Raw genomic sequence first — 20,385 nt, 5'->3', positions numbered from 1 at the left:
GTGGCCTGAATGACCAAAAATATTAAAATATTAAAATATTTATTCTGGTGTTCTACTTTTTTGACTTTTCTAACAGGTGAAACAGCAGAGTGGGAGCAAGGGCATTGATTTCAAGACCGGGAAGTGCCTCTTTTAGGATCCACAAAGGTTGCTGGGTATGTCATTATTGTAATGAACAATAACCCTAATGTAAAATATCACAGTTCTAAGGACATTATGGATTAATTTATCATAATATACAATATTGTGTGGCTTGGGATGTTCAAAGCAGCAGCAGACAGGAAGAGCCAAGTGTTTTCTCCTTCCCCTTGATTCTTCATGTCATCCAAAATAGCAATTCTGCATTTCACATCACAGTAAGCTATGCATTTACATTTTTACCACAGAAAATGGAAATTAGAAAACCTACAAAACAGGAAGCTTTTCTAAACATCTAATGCTATTGTTTTTCTGTCACTACTCAATATTGAATGTGGAACTCAACTGTATCCGTTGTACTATAGAACAACCTTTACCACAACTGGAATTGCCAAGAGGATGGGAATTTACAATACTTACACCTTTTACTTCAGAAGCATCATGAGCAAGTCTTGTAGTTAATGCTCCAGTGTTGTTTTTAGGGTCATCAAACCATCCAATGTCCTATAATACACAATGCATTTTAAGATTGGAAAAAACACACATCACATTTTACCCAAAGCAAAGGACAAATGAAGACTAATCAGAAAACTTGTAAGAGCAATGACAAAGAATCGTATTTGTTATGATATTTTAAAAATAAGGTATCAGCATTATACATTTGTGTAGTAGTTGTAGAGCTGCAGCCCTCCACTAGTAGCCATCCATTAGTAACTAATTCATTTGTTGTTGTTGTTATTATTATTATTATATTTATTTGTATCCTGCCTTTTGCCCAATACTGGGCGTCAAGGCAGCCTTATAAAATTTAAAACATATACATTTTAAAACCTATGAAAAGAAATATACAATACAATATTAAAACATTAAACATTTAAAATAAAGATGGAGGCCCAGATTATTCGCCAAAGGCCTGCCGGAACAAAGAAGTTTTTGCCTCCTTCCGAAAGCACATCAAGGAGGCAGCCAGTCTAGCTTCCCTGGGAACAGAGCTCCAGAGCACTGGAGCAGCCACCAAGAAGGCCATCTCCCATGTTCCCACCAGGTGCGCCTGTGAAGATGGTGGGACTACATGCCATATAGTGTCATCAAATGAGCATTTTATTGCACTGTTGTTACTGCCCACTCGCGTTTTCTCGTGCATCCTTTTGATGATGCCATCCACCTCCTGCATGTCTCCCACCCCTTCTGGTCTTTTTCCGTGACAAAATAGACCCCGGTAAATCCGACTTATTTTTTTAAAGCAAAACCTGCTGCCATTTCCTGCTGTGTGCAGGAAAAGCAGTGCAATAAAAACACCCACTGAATGGGCCACATGGCCGTTGCTGCTTCCTCTTTCTTCCCTGCTGTAAAGAAATCGTCACTATTGGGGGACAACAGCAGGAAGCCACAGCAACAGTAGGGAAATACGATCCACCCACCCCCCAGTCTGATGATGCTCCTAGACTACCCTTTTTGACATTTTCAACATGGATTCGCCATGGGGCACTGAGGAGGGGTGCTGTTCAAAGAGCACAACTCAAAATCCCCTCCCTGCCCCCACTGCAGGATGCAAGGAACTAGGTATGTGATCCTTCGATGCATGTAGAATGTTGTTTATTGTATGGTTTTTTTGGTGGGGTGGGTGGGACAGGCAGCGTACAGTTGAATGTTGCAACCCACCCACCGGGCTAGCATGAAGTAAGCAAACAAAGAAATCTATTCCTCCTACCTGTCTAAGTATTGCTTTGAATCCCATGTAACGAATCTTCATTGTAAGGATTTCTCCAGCTCGGCCAAAGGTGAACCCCTGAAAGAGAACAGTGCCAGCATAATTGCAGTATGTTCCAAAGCAAACCAGAGCACAAACAGCTACCCAGCCTCCCCTCTCCTGCATCCTACATCCGACACGAGAGGAAAAACAAGATGTTGGAGAGAACAAACACATGCTCTACCAGGCATGCAGTTTAGCATCCTCTCCTGACTACTGTCCCTTGTGACCTGATGGAGATGCAAAGGGGCACCACTACTAGGCTGCAGAATTGTCCAGGCCAATGGTATGTGCAGGCTACTTAGATCTTGTTTTCTTGTCATCTGAAGAAAGTCATAAAACTATTTCACAGAGGTCGAAGAATTTAAAACATAGTGTTTTCCAGAAACAAAGCGCCTATTTTCTTAGAAAGCTACACAAGTATTGCACCAGTCTATCATCATTTTGCAATAATATTTTTCCAATGATGAATTTGATCCAAAGCGCAAACCAGTGGCTTCATTTGGAATTAGTGAAGGTATCCCATAACACATGTGTAGGTGGAATTCTGGTTTCAGAAAATGTCTTCTCTATTCAGGATCCAAAGAGAGCTGAATTGTCTATTCTGGTAGGACATATGGTCAAGCTGTCATGGTCAATGCTTCAAGACATAAACATTCCTGATAACAAAATAAGGGCACAATTCTATGTATGTTTAAATGAAAACAAAGTCCTACTAAGTTCTATATGGCTGGTTCAGTGATGCTGGGAATTGTAGGACTTTTTTTCTCTATAAATATGCATATGAATGCATTGTAAGTTGTTGAAAATGTAGACATGGGGTTGGATCCAGATTTAGTCATACATAGAGTAGATCCATTGAAATCAATGGGACTTAAATTGATCATGATTAACTTAAGTTCCATTCATTTCAATGGGTTTACTCTACCCATGACTACATGTAGATCCAATCTATTGGAATTAAATCATGAATGTTATCTGCAATACTTAAAAATACAGTTGCTTCCCCTTAGCGATTTAATATATAGCTGCATTATGCAATTCTGCTTATTCTCAATTCAAGGCCAAGTGCCTTGTGAAATTAAGATATGCTTGATATTTTTCTGCTATGAAATGTAACAAGTAACTATATAAACTTCTAAATGAAATGCACAATGTTGGACCCTCTTCAAAAATTAGTCTGAATTCTTTGAATTGAAAGTAATCATTTTCTTCTGTGGCCAAATCAAAATAAACTAAGATATCTCTTGAATTGTGCTTTTAGAATCCACCCAAGCATCATGAGAGCAAAACAATGAGACCCACCTGGAGGAAAAATGTTACGAAGGAAATGAATCCAAGTCCTAAGAATAGCAATGAGTACAAATTGCTCTTTTCTCGGATAATGGTTTTGTTCGGAATTGCAAAAATCTACAGAACAAGAATCTAAAGGTTAGTTTTATATATCATTAACACATATTTTAAAATTCCATCTGACTTAGCTATAGTGAAAGTCATTCACTTAGACACAAAACATCCAATGTGAAATGTACAGTAATCTATATATGCATTATTGCTCATCAGCTCTTAATAAGGTGGTTCACACCTGTAAGCCTAAAATATTACATCTTGCAGTTCTCCTACTGAGACTTCAGGTTCTTCCAGATGAGGCTTTTATTATGCAATCACCAGCCCCATTCACGGAATTTTACAGGAGATCCAGACATCACCCTCCACTTGTAATCCTCCCACTGTTTTCCATTAAAAGAGAAACAGTAAGGGAGGAAAGATAGAAGAGGTGCTCAAAATCTTTCCTTTCGTAGCTTTAGGAGTCATCCATCTACAGGCACCCTACATAATAATGCAAAAGCAACACAAGGTGCTTCTAGAAGGGAAGTTCCTAGCGCTACCAATCAAATAATGCAGATATTCCATCTTTTCCTCCTTAAGGTTTTTTCTTGAAAAGACAAAAGATTAGAAGAAGCAGTTACAAATGGGGAGCTACACTGATATTGGGACACTTTTTCCCATATCAACCTGCCCATTCGTTGAGATCTACAGATCAGGATCTTTTGGTTGTCCTTTGGACAGCACAGATGCATCTAACAGCAACCAGGGGGAGGGCCTTTTCTGTTGTGGCACCTCACCTCTGGAATTCTCTCCCCACTGCAGTGCAACAGAAACCACCTTATCTGTACACCTAGGCGTTTGCTGATTTTAATACCTACCTTGGTGAATTTTCTTTTTGCTGTTTTTATTTTTGTATTTTATTTTAATTGTTGTTTTAATGCAGTTTGCATACCTCACTGTGATTTGATCATGAAAGTTGCTATATAACTATTTTAAATAAATAAAATAATAAGAGAATATTATCTGGGCCAACCATAAAATCCTGTGAGTAAGGCAGGGCGATCTCATGATAAAAGCTTGTTCTAGAAGCATCTATTCGTTGAAAAGATGTAGCTGAAAGACATCCATTGCTGTTTCAAGATGCTTTCTGCTATTGACTGCAGAAAGCCACCTGAAGAACTGTGGGAGTTCTACGACAAGCTAAAATCCCGCAACTCTACTGGGGCTTCTTCTTCCAGATTTCTTGCGGGATTAGACCAGCTTCTTTCCATGTGGTTCCCCCTCCATTTTTCTGTATGTTTATTATTGAGGCACTAGATGGTGCTGTACTATTATTTGAGATAAACCAATATTTTGTCAGTCTACCAACATTTCGTCAGTATACCACGATACAGCACAATAAAGGTGGTAAAGAGCAGGAGGTGCCGTAGCAGATGATGATGCCATGTATTGGACCCACAAACTTCCATGAGTGACGAGTCAGGAGCGTACAATAAATGCCTTGTGTAGAAACAGCTTAAATCTCTCCCCCACCCCCTTCAGCATCCATGGGCAAAGACTGGCAAGGCGCTCTTGAAACACTGGGGGAGTTTTTAAAGTGGATCCAGTGCAGATCAAGAAACTGAGTGTTTGTGTGAGTGAGAAGCCCTGTTATGAGCTCACCTGAAGGAATGAGGAAACATTTGATTTGAAGGTGACTTAATGCACAGGTAGAAAAAGTAATATCTTCAGAGGTAATGCAAGGCAAATACAGACTCCCATGTGGGGACATAACATACATCAAAGTAACCAGTGCAGCTAACACCTCGTGAAGGTATTAATCCATTTCCCCCCAATCTGGTACCATCCGGATGTGTTGGAATGCAACTCCCATCATTTCCAGCCAGTTAACTGGGAAGGATGGGAGTTACAGTCCAACACATCTAGAAGGTATCAGGTTGGGCAAAGCTGGATTAGTCATTCAACTTCAGACAGCTGCTATAGAAGAACTGCCCCCTATTTCCCTCTCAGAAAGTTCTCACCACAAAGTTCTCTCTAGTCTTTAAGGATCGAATTTAGCGTGAAATATTCTGACTTTTCAATGTAATTCTGGAATAGATATGAGTGACAGACCTTACTGTATACTCACCCCAATTATTTCTGAAAATATTATTGAAAACGCAGGTTGCAGGATACCATTGATGATTGCAGACAATGTGCCCACCAAAAAGTAAGGCCATTCAGATTGATTGAGCTTCATAATCTTCAGAAAAGAAACTGGGGGCATATTTTCATCCTACAATATAGAAACAGATTTCATACGGTCTACTGGGACATTTTATTCTTCTATTCATAAATACTATATACATATTTACTATTAACACTGGGTGGCATCTCATGTTAGTCCTACTTAGAGAAGATCCACTGAAATTAATAGGACTAACTTAAGACTCATTCATTTCAAGGAGACTTCCCTAAGTAGGACTAACATTGGATGCAACATGCAGTATTGATCCAGCAAACTTCCAGGATTCGTACGTTGCTCTATCAGGGTCTCAGGCAGAGGTTATTCCCAATCACCTGGACAATGAACTGGGAGCCATCTGCCAGCCAAGCTTGTCCTCCACTGCTGAGCTATAGGGCCCTTCTCCAATGGAAGAGAAATCACGTGGCGAGGACAACGTTCAAGAAAGACTTTGTAATAGGTCTTCAATTTATTATAATAATACCAATACTAATACTAAATTATATAAGCAGCTAGAGACTCTCCCTTTGCTTTGAAGTGAGTCCATCGGCCAGTCAGAAGCTCTGCTAGTTTCATTATTATTATTTTAAAAGTGGGGGGGGGGAAGGGACCTGAGCAGGTGCCAAGAAAGGTGGCCGAGGGCACCTTGGTGTTAAGTATATGAAAAGAAATACTTGCTTAGTCATTAAAATTGTGTCTGTATGGCTATCTCAGGGTTAAACAGAGAAAGTCTATCTGTGGGCAATTACCTTGAGATAGAGGCTGTTCTGGGAACCTTGCCAAGATTCTAAGTTAGCCTCATCACAGCTGTATGTAATGTAGATAAGAATTGTGTAAGATGTGTATATAGTTTCTCACTTGTGTAAAATGGAACTGATCACTACTCTCTGATCACTGCTCTCTGTGTATGCCTCAGTGTGCTGATCTGAACTGATCTGAATTGGACTGCACAGAAGCCTGAAGGAAATAAACCAGCTCTGCTGTGTAAGACTTGCGTGATGTGTGTTTGTTTCTGAGCACAAACAGAGTTCCAGAAGGAGAAAAGTTCTGGCAATAACCCAACAGGAACCCTGTTGCCTACTCCTGTTCTAATGCCACGTAAAGCGACAATAAAGAGGAGAGGCTCTGAGGGACACAGGATGATCGAATACACAAGTAGGAGAGCTGGAACACCAACAGGTCAGCAGCGAAAGAACTTATGCAGGACAGAAAAAAGCAGGACGAAACGTAAAAGGGAAGAAAAGACCAGTCCGGAACAGAGAGACTGAGATCCCCTGTGTGCTTGTCCTGGGGTAGAAACAAAGTATTTCCAATATGCAAGCTGTAGGTGCCATTGCTGCTGTAGCTGAAATGGCAGCACCCAAGCGGGCATAAAGGCAGGCTAGGGGAAAACCCAAGGTTTGCAGAAGTACAAACCATCATATGGGGTGGGGAAACTGGGAGTGGGGAGGCGGACCGCAAAAACAGCCCCGTAAGGAATGAGCATGTTCAGTGGCCGTGAAATGCTGATTGACAGTTGGTGGGGGAAGGAATGGGAAAGCAGGTGGGAGAGGGAATGGAATGGAGTAGGTCGGCAATGAGTTGGCTGGCTGGCAAAGGGCGCAATCCTAAGCATGTTTAGACGGAAAAATGTCCTACAATTCCCAGCTGCGAATTTTAGGACTTTTTAATGTCGAAATATGTATAGGAGTGTGCCCTAAAACAGTGAACAGGAACTGTTCATACTGCAACATCGTGTTTCAAAATCCCACTTGTATAACAATGAGCAGTGTTGCCACTGAAATGTAAATATCTAAAACAAAGACACTTACAGGCTGAACAATTTGAACCTCAAGGTCTTCCTTCTGTGCTTCTGGTTTTTTCAAGCTCCTGCGAGTTGAACGGCGTCTCAATCCATTTGATGAGTCTTTGGATACGTCCTCTGATGTGTGCCTTTTGAAACTGGACTCATCTTCATCATCTGACTGAAACTCGGTTTCAATAGACTGAAACGCAGAAGAGATGTTTTGAAAGGGATTCAGATCTCCAAACAGTGCTTGTGAGAAATATTATAAAGGGATAGGCACTGCATTTGCAACCAAGAATGATAAAAACTCGACATATTTACATCACTCGTGCCTGTGTCAAGGGCTCTTTTAGACAAGCAAAGCTAAACAATGAGAATATGAATGACTGAACTGGTCTTTTTTATACCACCCAATAGCCGAAGCTCTCTGGGTGGTTCACAAAAATTCTAATTTATTCATTATTCATTCAATTTTCACTTATCCTGTTCCAAGAGGTTCAGATTGGGTAACAATATCAGAAAACCTTTAATAGCAACACGTACTTAAAAATCTGCTTTTAAAAGATCTACATCTCATTATAGGCAGCCATAATTTCAAAAATACTTTAGGACCATTCCTAACATGACATTTTTTTTATCCAGCATGGTGCAGTGGCTAAAGTGTTAGACTGGGACTCAGAAGATCTGGGTTCTAGTCCTCACTCAGCCATGGAAACCCACTGGGTGAGTTTGGGCCAGTCACAGACTCTCAGCCCTGCCTACCTCACAGGGTTGTTTTTGTGAGGATAAAATGGAGAGGAGGACTATGTATGCTGCCTTGGGTTTCTTGGAGGAAAAAAGGTGGGTTATAAATGCAATAATAAATAAAAATAACATAGATGGTGGGGGAAAACCTTTCATATCAGCATGTACCACCCATTTACATCAGCATGCAGCAGTAGTCCCCAAACTTTGGGGGTCAATGTGCACATCTGGAGTTTTGAGAGAGTGTCGTAGATGCTCTCACAAAATTGCTGGCATGGGGAGGGCATGTCCATTTCTACAATGGACTGTTTCCCCAGAAGACAAACTGGTGAGACCAAAAGAAAAGTAACCTACCCAAGAATCTAAGTGCAAGGCGGATGTGGGAGATAGTTCCAAAACACAAAGCCACTCCTTTGAATCCAAATCAAGATAGCGCTTGTGGCCCTTTGCTTTGAAGCATGCCAGTCTCCAAGATTAAAATGAAAAAATGAAAAACGAAAAAATATATTTAAGAAATAAAAGTTAGGAGAATCAGGGAGCCTGCCGAATGCCAAGAGAGGTGTCCATGGGCACATTCGGGCCCAGGGGCATCATATTGGAAATGCCAGGCATACACCATTGTGTGTAAACTATAGAGAAGGATATGAAGGGTGGTGGCAAAATTCTACCCTCTTTGCTAGCATGGCCCTCGACAGAACAAGGGCACCGCACTGCAGAAGCAAATGCAGTTGAGATGTGTGGCCTAGCTATGAAAGGCCGTTGCAGCACAGGCTCAACCGCCCAAAATGTATGGTGGAGTCCTAACCTATCTCACAGGGCTTTTGCAAAGATAAAATGGGGAGTTTGGGAGAACCATGTACAAGGCCTTGACCTCACTGGAAAAAAGGTAGGATATAAACTTAAGAAATACACAAACAAATACCTTAGGTAGTTGGGGGCATACATTCAAGAGAATTTATCATACAAAGAGAGAGAGAAGCAAATGAATGGATACCTGCATATTAACAAGTTTGAAATAAACTCTTTTCTTTTGCATTAGCTCATGATGAGACCCTTGCTCTGTGATGGCGCCATCTTCAAAAGCAGCGATAAGGTCGGCATTTCGGACTGTAGACAAACGATGGGCTATGATGATAGTTGTGCGGCCTTCCCTTGCCTAAAAAGACATGTACAGATTCATTTAGAACCCTGGCTGCTTCTCCAGCTCTTTTCTCATGTTGCACAGCTTTAGTGCACAATATATGCACTTTTAGACAGAAGAAAGCCCTACAACTTCCAGCATGCCAGCTGGGAATTGTAAGACTCCCTCCCCTCATCTAAACATGCATAGAACTGTGTATTTAGGCTGCAATCCTACGCCCACACATCTGGGAGTAAACCCTGTTGAAATCAATGTGGGACTTCCCTCTGAGTAAACACATATTTTTGTTGTTTATTCGTTCAGTCGCTTCCGACTCTTCGTGACTTCATGGACCAGCCCACGCCAGAGCTTTCTGTCGGCTGTCGCCACCCCCAGCTCCCCCAAGGTCAAGTCTGTCACCTCCAGAATATCATCCATCCATCTTGCCCTTGGTCGGCCCCTCTTCCTTTTGCCTTCCACTTTCCCTAGCATCAGCCTCTTCTCCAGGGTATCCTGTCTTCTCATTATGTGGCCAAAGTACTTTAGTTTTGCCTTTAATACCATTCCCTCAAGTGAGCAGTCTGGCTTTATTTCCTGGAGTATGGACTGGTTGGATCTTCTTGCAGTCCAAGGCACTCTCAGAATTTTCCTCCAACACCACAGTTCAAAAGCATCTATCTTCCTTCGCTCAGCTTTCCTTATGGTCCAGCTCTCGCAGCCATAGGTTACTACGGGGAATACCATTGCTTTAACTATGCGGACCTTTGTTGTCAGTGTGGTGTCTCTGCTCTTAACTATTTTATCAAGATTGCACAATTCATATACTTTATGCAACTACCCTGCTTCCTGAGCAGAAAGAAATTGCATTTGCCAAAACAAAAGGAAAAAGAGTTCAGCACAGAGAAAGCTGCATTATACCAAGGCCACATCTATACATCCACTTTACAGTGATGTAACAGCGCAGATTCGCGCAATCCATTACAAGACACAGCCGTCCATTCGCGGTGGCGACTTTTCCCCTTTACTGCGACTTTTAGGTTAGGGTTTGACTTTGCATCGCATTATGCTTATGTGTCCTTGGGGGAGTTAAATTGCATTTTGACATGTGGGCATTGCTTTGATGTGATTGGCCGATTTCCCGCCTTCCCACCTATCAGCTGCCTCATTCCTTCCTGCCATTTTTACTTTAAATTTGACAGCAAAGATGGCGAACGGGCAGCGAGCAAGCCTCCTCTCACACACTCGTGCTTTATCTGCCCCCCTCCCACATGAGTTGCTTACCCATCTTGTTTTTAAAAAGGCCAAAACTCTCCCCATACTCTCGAGGAGAATGAAAGCAGGAAGTGGGCAGGAAGAAGGGGCAATTGCTCGCTCCTGGAGGGGAGACAGCTTCTCCCCTCTCCCTCCTCCCCTCTTTTGCCCCTCAGCCTCCTCAGCTCACTCAATGAACTCTCTTGACCGGCTGAAACACACACACCTGCTTCTTGTTCCTAAGCACATAAACGAGCCCTCACTAGTCTCCCCACAGACCTACGAGCGACACTCAGCTCCGTGCCTCCCCCCAACTTTTGTTTCCATTCCCTCTCCTTTCACCGACATAAATATGCGGATCTCCGCATATAGAATTTATTGTTTTGCTCGTCCCTCCTCCATGGCAGATGTGCAGATGTGCGCAGCATTAAATACAATATATATATATATATATATATATATATATATATATATATATATATCACTGTTGCTGCTGCACTGTGACGCTCGTTTACGAATTCGAATCAGCTAAAAATCGGCTTAAAATTTAATGAGAAGCAATTCCACTGTCGTATAGATGGGGGCCAAGTCAGATTGTTAAAAGCTCCATTCGGCGAGCGTTTTATTGCACCCTCGTTACTGGGCACTTGTGGAGTTTGCTCAGGTCCCTCACATGACATCGTCTGCCTTCCGCCCCTTCTGGCCTTCCTTGTGCAACAAAAAAAAACCACATTAAGTCTGATGTTTTTTAAAACTTGGAATTGCTTCTCTCTCCTGCTGTGTGCAGGAGAAGCCGCGCCATTAGAGCAGCGGACTCAATGGGCCTCATGCTCCTTTGAAAAGAGGAAGCAACTGAGGAACGAAAACACGAAGGTAGGGAGCGTGTGAACCCCCGGTGTGATGGAGCTTTTAGTCCACCTCGTTTGGGATTGTCCCTAAAGCGTAGAGCAAGGGTGTTGAAGCTCTTTCAGCCTGAGAGCCAAATTCCATTTTGGAGAAGCTGCACTCGGGGACCGCACTCCAGTGGTGGTTGGGGCTGAAGGCCAACAGGGATGGGGTCAAAACACTACTATAATTTAGCTTAAAGCTCTTACTGCCAGTAACTAGGCCTTTCAGTCTTTTAGAATGGGGAATAAACTACACAAAAAACAGGAAACCACCAAATGACCAGAAAAGGGGGTGGAGCCAGGGGAGGGTCCATCAGGGGATCCTCACGGGGCTGGATTGGGGCCCCAGGGGGGCCAGATTAGAACCTCAGGCAGGACGGATTCTGGCCCTAGCCCTGAGGTCTTGCTCTCTTGTGTAGAGTCTACGCTGACTGGTGGCAGCTATCCAGAGTTTGAAGCAAGGATTTCTTCTAGCCTTTCCTGGAAATGGCAGGGTGTAGTGAGTTTGTTAGTGGGCAAAAATATGGACTTCCCAGAGTTCCAAAATGCTGCTGAGAGACCTGTGTAGCCTAATAAAGTGAATAGATTTTAGTAGGCTTTAGCTGACAAGAGCAGGTCTCGTTCCCTGGATGGGCCTCTCACAGTTATGTCACCCTTTTCTCATAGAGTCTCATCTCGGGATGAGCTGGGAGGTTTTCATTCCTAAAGAGGCACCAAGGTTAATGTCCCAGCTGAGATACTTTGGGAACCTGCGAGAGGGAGCCCCCGGCTCCTTCTGAGAGGGGGGGGGAAGGGATGCAGCCTGTCAGCTCCTGAGACGGAAGAAGGCATGACCGTCATGCTTTGGCCTCGCTCCAGGAGGAACTGCAGAACCGGCCTGGAGGACCTGCTTTGGCTCAAAGGGCCGGCTTCCCTCTTTTGTGGGCCCCCTGATAGACACCCAGAGTGAATGTTTGCCCAAGGGCAGCCAGAGAACGGCATGCCTGAGCATGCTTTTGAACCTGGATCCCCCACACTTGTAATTCAGTAACGTATTTCACTACATCGATCCTATTTGTCCTGGAGCCTTGCCAGGATCTGTTTCAGGGGAGCTGGAGGCAAAACAAAGACAAGGAGAATTTTACAGATTGCCAATGGAGAGGCCACAGCTCAGTGTGAGAGCACATACTTTGTCTGCAGAAGGTCCCCGGTTCGATCCCTGGCACCTCCAGGTAGGGAAGGAAAACCTCCTGCCTGACACTTTGGAGAGCCGCCGCAAAGAAGTGTTGACAATACAAGGCTGCATGGACTCCATATAAAGCAACTTCTTACGTTCCTGTGCCTTATTTTTTAATGCAGTATTTAGCATTCATTAGTTTGGTACTAAAAAAATGTTGGCAACCTGTTGTCTTGTTTATGAATCTTTTATTTCTGTTAAAATGGGGACATTCTACTGGGAACATTCCAAAGCAAGCCTGCCGTGGTAACTAATTAACCCAAATATTTAACCAGTTCTTCTCTCTCCCATCCTACATCCTCTGCTACGGAGAGGGGCTCTTGCAATCCTTTTCACCCTTCAGTCCTTGAAAGAAATCCGGCAACAGCTTTAAGGAGCCCTCTCCTAGATTACTTCAGGATACTCATCGGGATTGGTGGGATGCTTTGCTTATGGCATTGGAGGCTGGTGGCACCTTGGTGAGCTCCTTTAGAGTTCTGGCTGGTCCTGAGAGAAACTCGGAGCGGATTCTCTGTCCCACTGACATTGGAGCCACCAGCCTCCACTGGCTTACTGTGCACCTGCACTGGTTTGGGTGGCATTCTCTGTTTGAAGGACTATCCGGTCCAAGACTCAAGAATCCTAAGAAGGGGACCCTGAATTTGCCCATCAGCAGTTAGCACGAGGACAACCGCCAGGTCGCCTGTTCACACTCTTCCCTACTATTTCTATTATAATTTCCATTTAAATTAATTATTTTTAAATTTGCATCTGTACATGTCAATGAGCACATGCAAATTTTATGCAGATCTGTGCCCTCTGTTTGTCCTTTTACTTTGATCATACATTTCCTCCCCCGCCCCCCCCAATGGGTATGTGGCCTCCCTGGTTGCATCCAAAGGTGCCTTGTACGAGTGGAGAGACACTTCCAGTCATGCACAGCAATCCGCCCGCATTCTGGCAGTTCCCTCCTCCGGCTGCAGCTCCCTGTAGCCAATCCCAGGGCTTTATTAATGATCTGTGACTCTCAGGAAAGGACTGTTTCTGCAAGATGCAGCAAAAGGCTGCAGTGGGGCAGGAGTATGGACGTCAGAGAAATCCACAATGGAATCAAATGAGATTGGATTTTTATGAATCTGACTTGTGGATTCTGCAGTGGACCAGCTGTTCCTGAGTTGCAAGGATTTCACAGACTTGTGGACCGATTTTTCACTATCTGGAATTACGGTATGTGCAAATTTAGTCATAGAAAAATATGTAAAATTAAAAAACCACCACCCAAAAAATGTGCATTTCCCCTATAGACTTAAGCATGAAAGTGTGCCTTTTGTGGGTGATTTGCTCAATCTTGCAATTGCAAATTTGCACAAATTCAGGAAGTTGGAAAACATCCAATTCCATCAATGAGAAGACGACGAAAGGAAAAGCACCTAACAATCTGTGAAACGCAGATGGAATAGCTTTTACAAAATCCATACACCCCTAGGGAGGAGTGGGCAGGAAGAAAACATTGTGCAAGTGAACGTCGGCTCCCATAACATTGGATGCAGCCCATTATTTAAATTAAGTTTTTAATGAAAACAATGAGCTATCTGCTATTTAAATCAGGGGTGGGCAACTTATGGCCCTCCAGATGTTTTGGCCTACAGTTCACAACATTGGCTATGCTGGCTAGGGCTGATGGAAGTTGTAGGCCAAAACATCTGGAGCCCATACGTTGCCTGCTCCTGGTGGAAGGTATTTAGATGAGGACAGACCTTGTCCAGTGCTGCTTGGACCACAGCTTCACTTTCGGTATCCAAAGCCGACGTCGCTTCATCCAGCAAGAGAATCTTGGGGTTCCGAACAAGGGCTCGGGCAATCGCGATCCTCTGCTTCTGTCCTCCGCTGAGCTGTGCCCCTCTTTCTCCAACCATGGTTTCAAACTTCTGCAAGACAAGAAATAAAATGAACTTAGTTATTTATAATCTTCGAACTAATAAATGTTCTTGTTGGGGTACTTCCAGATGGATGGCTCCAGGTACTACTAATCAAAAGACACTGTGAAACTATTCTGTTTTTCCTGAACGGAACTTCTGCATTTAGAAAAAATGATGGGGAAAGTGTTGGGAAAACACAGGAGGGCTATGAGTGGGGAAGAAAAACCAGTGTCTGGAAACACACACATGCACACATCCATGAACGAGCCAAGGTGATGGCTTCAACTCTTTCCCTCCTTCTGTTGTCTCCCCTTGTCCTGGATTTTCACTTGTAAGCTCCTTGGGGCAGATTGCTCTCTTTTTGTTTGTTGCTTGGTAAAGCACTACATGCATTGATGGTGCAACATAAGACAATAATTATTTTAGGGCTTTACACAATTTTTCAAATACCTGCCACAAGGTTTTGTTTAATTAAGGAAAGCAAAGGAACCTCTCATGCAAGCACTGAGTCATTACTGACTCTTGGAGGGACGCCAGCTTTCGCTGATGTTTTCTAGGGAGGCCTTATAGCGGGGTGGTTTGCCGTTGCCTTCACCGGCTGTTATTACCTTTCCCCCAGCTAACTGGGAACTCATTTTACCGACCTTGGGAGGATGGAAGGTTGAGTCAACCCGAGCCGGCTGCCTGAGAACCAGCTTCCGCTGGGATCGAACTCAGGCTGTGGGGAGAGTTTCAGCTGCAGAAACTGCTGCTTTACCGCTCTGCGCCACACAAGGCTTTTCTTGTTTAATTAAACTTTACCCTAAATATAGGAGACTGTGTCAACCAGCCTTCCCCAACTGGATGCCCTCCAGATGTTTTGGATTCCAACTCCTATCAGCCCCACTCAGCTTCATCAGTGGTCAGGAATGCTGGGAGTTGAAGTCCAAAACTTCTGGAGGGTACCAGGTTAGAGAAGGCTGGTGTAGATTCTTCTCAATCTCATGAAATGTTGGTTTGTCTCACTTTAAGGCATTAGTTTTGTCACTTAAGGCATTGGAATCAATACAACATGGGAAATGAATGACATCATAATTTCTCACATCAGGCAATTTCATGATGAAGTCATAGGCGTTGGCTTCTTTGGCAGCTTTTTCCATCTCTTCCATGGTGACATCTTCACGGCCATATCGAATGTTTTCTGCAATCGTAGTGGCAAACAGCACAGGTTCCTGGTTCACCACACCTATAATCTCCCTCAGATACCGCAGGTTCAGAGTTTTAATATCCTGCTCATCGATGGTAATCTAGAATTTTTTAAAAAAACACCACACAACAGAAATTCCTATTAATGCTCAGGGTGGTATTATGGTACCATGGTTTCCATTTATTTCCATTGTAGAAGCCTTCCAATGAAGTATAGTTGCCTATATTTGGGGGGCAGGGAGGGGCTAACTGGAGAATGTAGGACTTTTCTCTCTCTAAACATGCACAGGCTTGCACCCTAATACCTTTTTTATTTCTATGAGCTTTTAGTGTTTGTTAAGGTTCTGCCTCCCTGTTTTCATGCCAAATTGTTTTATATCCTGTTCTTGGTTTTACTCTATAAAACACATTTTAGTAATTTGAACTATTTTTGATTGTGTTTTATGAATTATATGTTTTTTTGTAAGTCACTGTGAGTTTTATAAGCAGAGAATAGTTTTCTTAATAAATAAATAAATAAATTCTGTTTCTTACATTTACAAAGATTTCATTAAAGGCTACTCAGAATTCAGAATGGAATGGAATGGAAAAGTATTCCCAACATTGTTTATACTGGAATATTCTCTGAACTTTTGTACATGAAGCTAAAATTCCACAACTTTACAGGGGCTTCTGGATCCAGATTCCTTGTGGCGTTATGATTGGCTCCTTTCCATGTTCTCCCCTTACTTTCTTTCTTTCTTTATGGACAAGTTCTATATGTTTCATTATAAAGACACTAGATGGTGCTGTGGTATTGCTGCGATAAAGCACCATTTCATCAGTACACCATAGATTTATGGCAGTTCATAGCAGGAGGAGGGAAAATGCAGTACTTTTATCGTCATGGGGGGGAAAACGTGATAAAGGTTGCAAAGAACAGGAGATGCCCCAGAGGATAACAATGTAGTGTATAAGAGCCACAGACATCCGTAAATGATCAATCACTAGTGCACAATAAGTGCCTCATGTAGAAATGACCTAAGGCTGAGTCTTGCATACCTATTCTTTTTTTTTAAAAAAAATATTACTACATAAAATACAAACCAACATAACAATTAACATACTAATACAACAAATTACTTGAATATATAATTGTTAACATATAATGCTTTATCATAACATAATCCAAAATAATTCAACAAATAACAAGTGCTCCCCCTTCCCTCCGGGATCATTCCTGTTTCCAAAATCTTAACACCTCTTCTGCTGGTGGTTTCCCACTTCCCTTAGAAAACACAAATATTAGGAACTGCTTCCAAATTCCCTCAAAATCGTTCGTTTTTGCTATACCTTTTCTCACTTTTATATTACATGTTAATTTATCATTAATAGCAATCTCCCATACTTCTTTATACCACTCTTCAATACAATAATCACCTTGAATCTTCCAGTTCCTAGCTACAATCAACCTTGGGGGAATCCGCACGTCCTTCTGAAATCGCTTCTAAGCGACCCCAGTGCGGCGTGAAAGCGAGCGTGTAACTTGCCTTTTGAAGAGCCGACGAAGAGACGTCCTTCCCGCCGCTGCCGCCGCCACCCGCAGACCTCCTCGCCGAACGGCAAGGAATGCTTGGCTGAAGAAGGCGGGGTTGAGAGCGGAAGAAGCTCTCCACCCCGCCTTCTTCCCCCGAGCTTTCCGTCCCAGCCGGCGAGGAGGGAGTTGGGTGGCGGCGGCGGCGGCGGCAGGAAGGACGTCTCTTCATCGGCTCTTCAAAAGGCAAGTTACATACTCGCTTTTATGCCGCACTGGGGTCGCTTAGAAGCGATTTCAGAACGACGTGTGGATTCCCCCCTTGCTGCAGTCAGCAAATTCGTTATCAATTCATTAATTTCTTTACTACATTTAAAATCTTCATGTAGTGAGAGTAATGCAACTCTTGGTGTTTCTTCTACTTTCATTCCAACAATTTCTTCAATCTCAGAAAACACCATCTTCCACAACTTTTGCACATATTTACATTCCCACCACATATGTAAATACGTTCCTTTTTCGCCACATCCTCTCCAACAATTTGCTGAATGCTGATTATTTATCTTATTTAATCTAACTGGGGTTAGGTACCACCTCCATATAATTTTATAATAATTCTCCTTTATTCTCACTGACATATTTCTCAACACTCTTTGTCTCCATAGTCTTTCCCAACTCTGCTGTCCTATCTGTACCTTCAGATCTGAAGGTTGCAAAGAACAGGAGATGCCCCAGAGGATAACAATGTAGTGTATAAGAGCCACAGACATCCGTAAATGATCAATCACTAGTGCACAATAAATGCCTCATGTAGAAATGACCTATGGCTGAGTCTTGCATACCTATTCTTAATAAGCTAACCATTCTGACATTTAATGCCAATTTATAAATACACACACACACACACACACACACACACACACACAGAGGCATTTGTATTGGGTTATGTATCTTACCATGCCTTCTGTAGGATCATAAAACCTCTGTATCAATTGGACTGTTGTGCTTTTTCCACAACCACTGCTGCCTACCAAGGCTACCGTTTGGCCACTGTTAACCTTCAGATTCAAACCTTGTAAAACCTGAATGAGAAATCAGAAAAAACAGGCAACAAGCCACCATAAAATATAGGCAGGATCTACACTACTGCTTTATAACGGTTTAGAATGGTTGTGGCAAATGCAATAAGAGAGGATGAAGAGATAGAGGGGATAGGTAATAGTAATAAAATTAAACTGAACATGTTTGCAGATGATACATTGATGACTATCAGAGATCCTTTAGGTAAAATGGAAAGAATTAAACAGCAGTTGAATGATTTTGAGGAAGTTACGGGGTTAAGGATAAACTGGGCAAAATCGGATTTGATGTTATTCAACTATACTAAAAAGGAAGAAAGGGAGTAGGAAGGGAAGGCTTCAGTTTTGAAAAGCAAAGAGAAAATTAAATATTTGGGTGTTAAGATTACAAAAAATTTAGAAGATTTGGGAAGTGAGAATTTAAATGGATTGAAAAAAGAATTGGAGGAAGAGTTAAAGAGGTATAAGAAACTGAATCTTTCCTGGTTTGGAAGAATAGCTTTAATAAAGATGAAAATTTTACCTAAGATTAATTTTTTCTTTAGAATGTTACCGATAAGAATTTCAGTGATAGAATTAAAAAGATGGCAGAATCTTATAAATAATTACTGCAATGAAGGGAAGAGATCAAGGATTAATAAAAGTAAATGGTATTTAAGCCAAAAGAGAGGCGGACTGGGTCTCCCAAACCTTGAGTACTACTATCTAGCTAATAGGTTAAGACATGTTGTTGAAGCAATTATAGGGGTAGGGGATTTGAAATGGATGGAGGAAAATACGCTAGGGAATATTGAGTTGAAATTGCAAAATGTGTTTTTTAAGCAAAAAGGGAAGGGTAAATGGCTTAATGATTTAGATAACCAATTTCTGAAGTTCCATTGGGAACTTTGGGATAATTATAAAAAGGAATTGTTTTCAAGTAATTCCCCCTTAACACCGGTGATAATGTTAAAGAAATTTCCTGAAAATTTAAAGATGAGGTTAAGCAAAGTTTTAAAAGAAAGAAATAAAATGAAATTAGGAGAGTGGTTAAGGGGGATGAATACAAGAGAGAGGTTGGAAGAAGTTTTGAGAGATTTGGAATTAACGTGGTTAAATTATTTTCAATTAGAACAATGGACTAAAAATTGGATAAGAGAAAATGGAGAATGTAAAGAGAGGACGAAATTTGAGGAATTAATTGAACAAAAAGAAATAGATAAGGGACAAAACATAGGGATAAAGGGGTTAGTGAGTCAAATATATAATATATTAGTTGAGAAAGGAGGGCTGGATAGTGCTGGGAAAATGGTTTGGGAGACTGATCTGAAGATACAAATAGGACAACAGAGGTGGGATGGACTATGGAGACAGAGAGTGTTGAGAAATATGTCAGTAAGAATAAAGGAGAATTATTATAAACTTGTATGGAGGTGGTACTTAACTCCGGTTAGATTAAATAAGATTAATAAACAGCTTTCAGCAGATTGTTGGAGGGGTTGTGGAGAAAAGGGAACGTATTTACATATGTGGTGGGATTGTATACATGTGCAAAAGTTATGGAAGATGGTGTTTTATGAGATTGAACAGATTGTGGGATTTAAAGTAGAAGTTACACCAAGGATTGCATTACTCTCACTGCATGATGATCCTAAATGTAATAAAGAAATGAAAGAATTGATAACGAACCTACTGACAGCTGCGAGGTTGATAGTAACTAGGAATTGGAAAATTACAGGAGATTATAGTATTGAAGAATGGTATAAAGAAGTGTGGGACATTGCTATAAATGATAAATTGACATGTAATATAAAAATGCAAAGAGGCATAGTAAAAACGAATGATTTTGAGAGTATATGGAAAAAGTTCCTGGAGTTTGTATTTTCTAAAGGAAAGGGGGTTCCACCAACAGATGAAACTATGAGTTTTTGGAAACAAGAATGAGATCCCGAGGTGGGGGGAGCACTGTTATGTTTATTATATTATGTTTAATAGGTTAATATTGAATATATGATAGTAAGGTATGATAATATCTTGTATTAAGTGATTTTGATTTGTGTTTGTTGTTTTAATAATAAAAAAAATAAAAAAAAAAAAATAAAAAAAAGAATGGTTGTGACAACAGTTTGGGCCCAGGTCACATTATATATACCGTTTCTAAAGGGTTGTATCCTGCTTAGTGTAGATCGGCTTTGCAATAGTTGCACAGTATTCACATCCGTAAAAATCACGTGCATGATGCAAGTTTAAAGGGGGGAAATAGATAATAATGGAAGACATGTAAGA

At 41.8% G+C, this 20,385-nt stretch overlaps 1 protein-coding gene across 1 annotated transcript in view; it reads right to left on the bottom strand.

Moving 5' to 3' along the window:
• ABCB1 (ATP binding cassette subfamily B member 1) overlaps positions 1–20,385 on the bottom strand; it is a 77,255-nt gene that overhangs the window by 18,745 nt on the left and 38,125 nt on the right. Inside the window, exons 13-21 of the mRNA XM_063127310.1 lie at positions 17,998–18,123; positions 15,426–15,629; positions 14,182–14,352; positions 8,966–9,127; positions 7,253–7,426; positions 5,346–5,492; positions 3,194–3,298; positions 1,850–1,927; positions 559–642 (exon numbers count right to left, since the gene is read on the bottom strand). Coding sequence (XP_062983380.1) covers positions 559–642; positions 1,850–1,927; positions 3,194–3,298; positions 5,346–5,492; positions 7,253–7,426; positions 8,966–9,127; positions 14,182–14,352; positions 15,426–15,629; positions 17,998–18,123 — 1,251 coding nt within the window. The remainder of the gene's footprint in view (positions 1–558; positions 643–1,849; positions 1,928–3,193; positions 3,299–5,345; positions 5,493–7,252; positions 7,427–8,965; positions 9,128–14,181; positions 14,353–15,425; positions 15,630–17,997; positions 18,124–20,385) is intronic.

The sequence above is a fragment of the Elgaria multicarinata genome, chromosome 1, assembly GCF_023053635.1.
Source record: "Elgaria multicarinata webbii isolate HBS135686 ecotype San Diego chromosome 1, rElgMul1.1.pri, whole genome shotgun sequence".
Classification (NCBI taxonomy): domain Eukaryota; kingdom Metazoa; phylum Chordata; class Lepidosauria; order Squamata; family Anguidae; genus Elgaria; species Elgaria multicarinata.
Note: the sequence above shows the minus strand (reverse complement) of the source record. Positions and strands in the feature narration are given on the sequence as shown.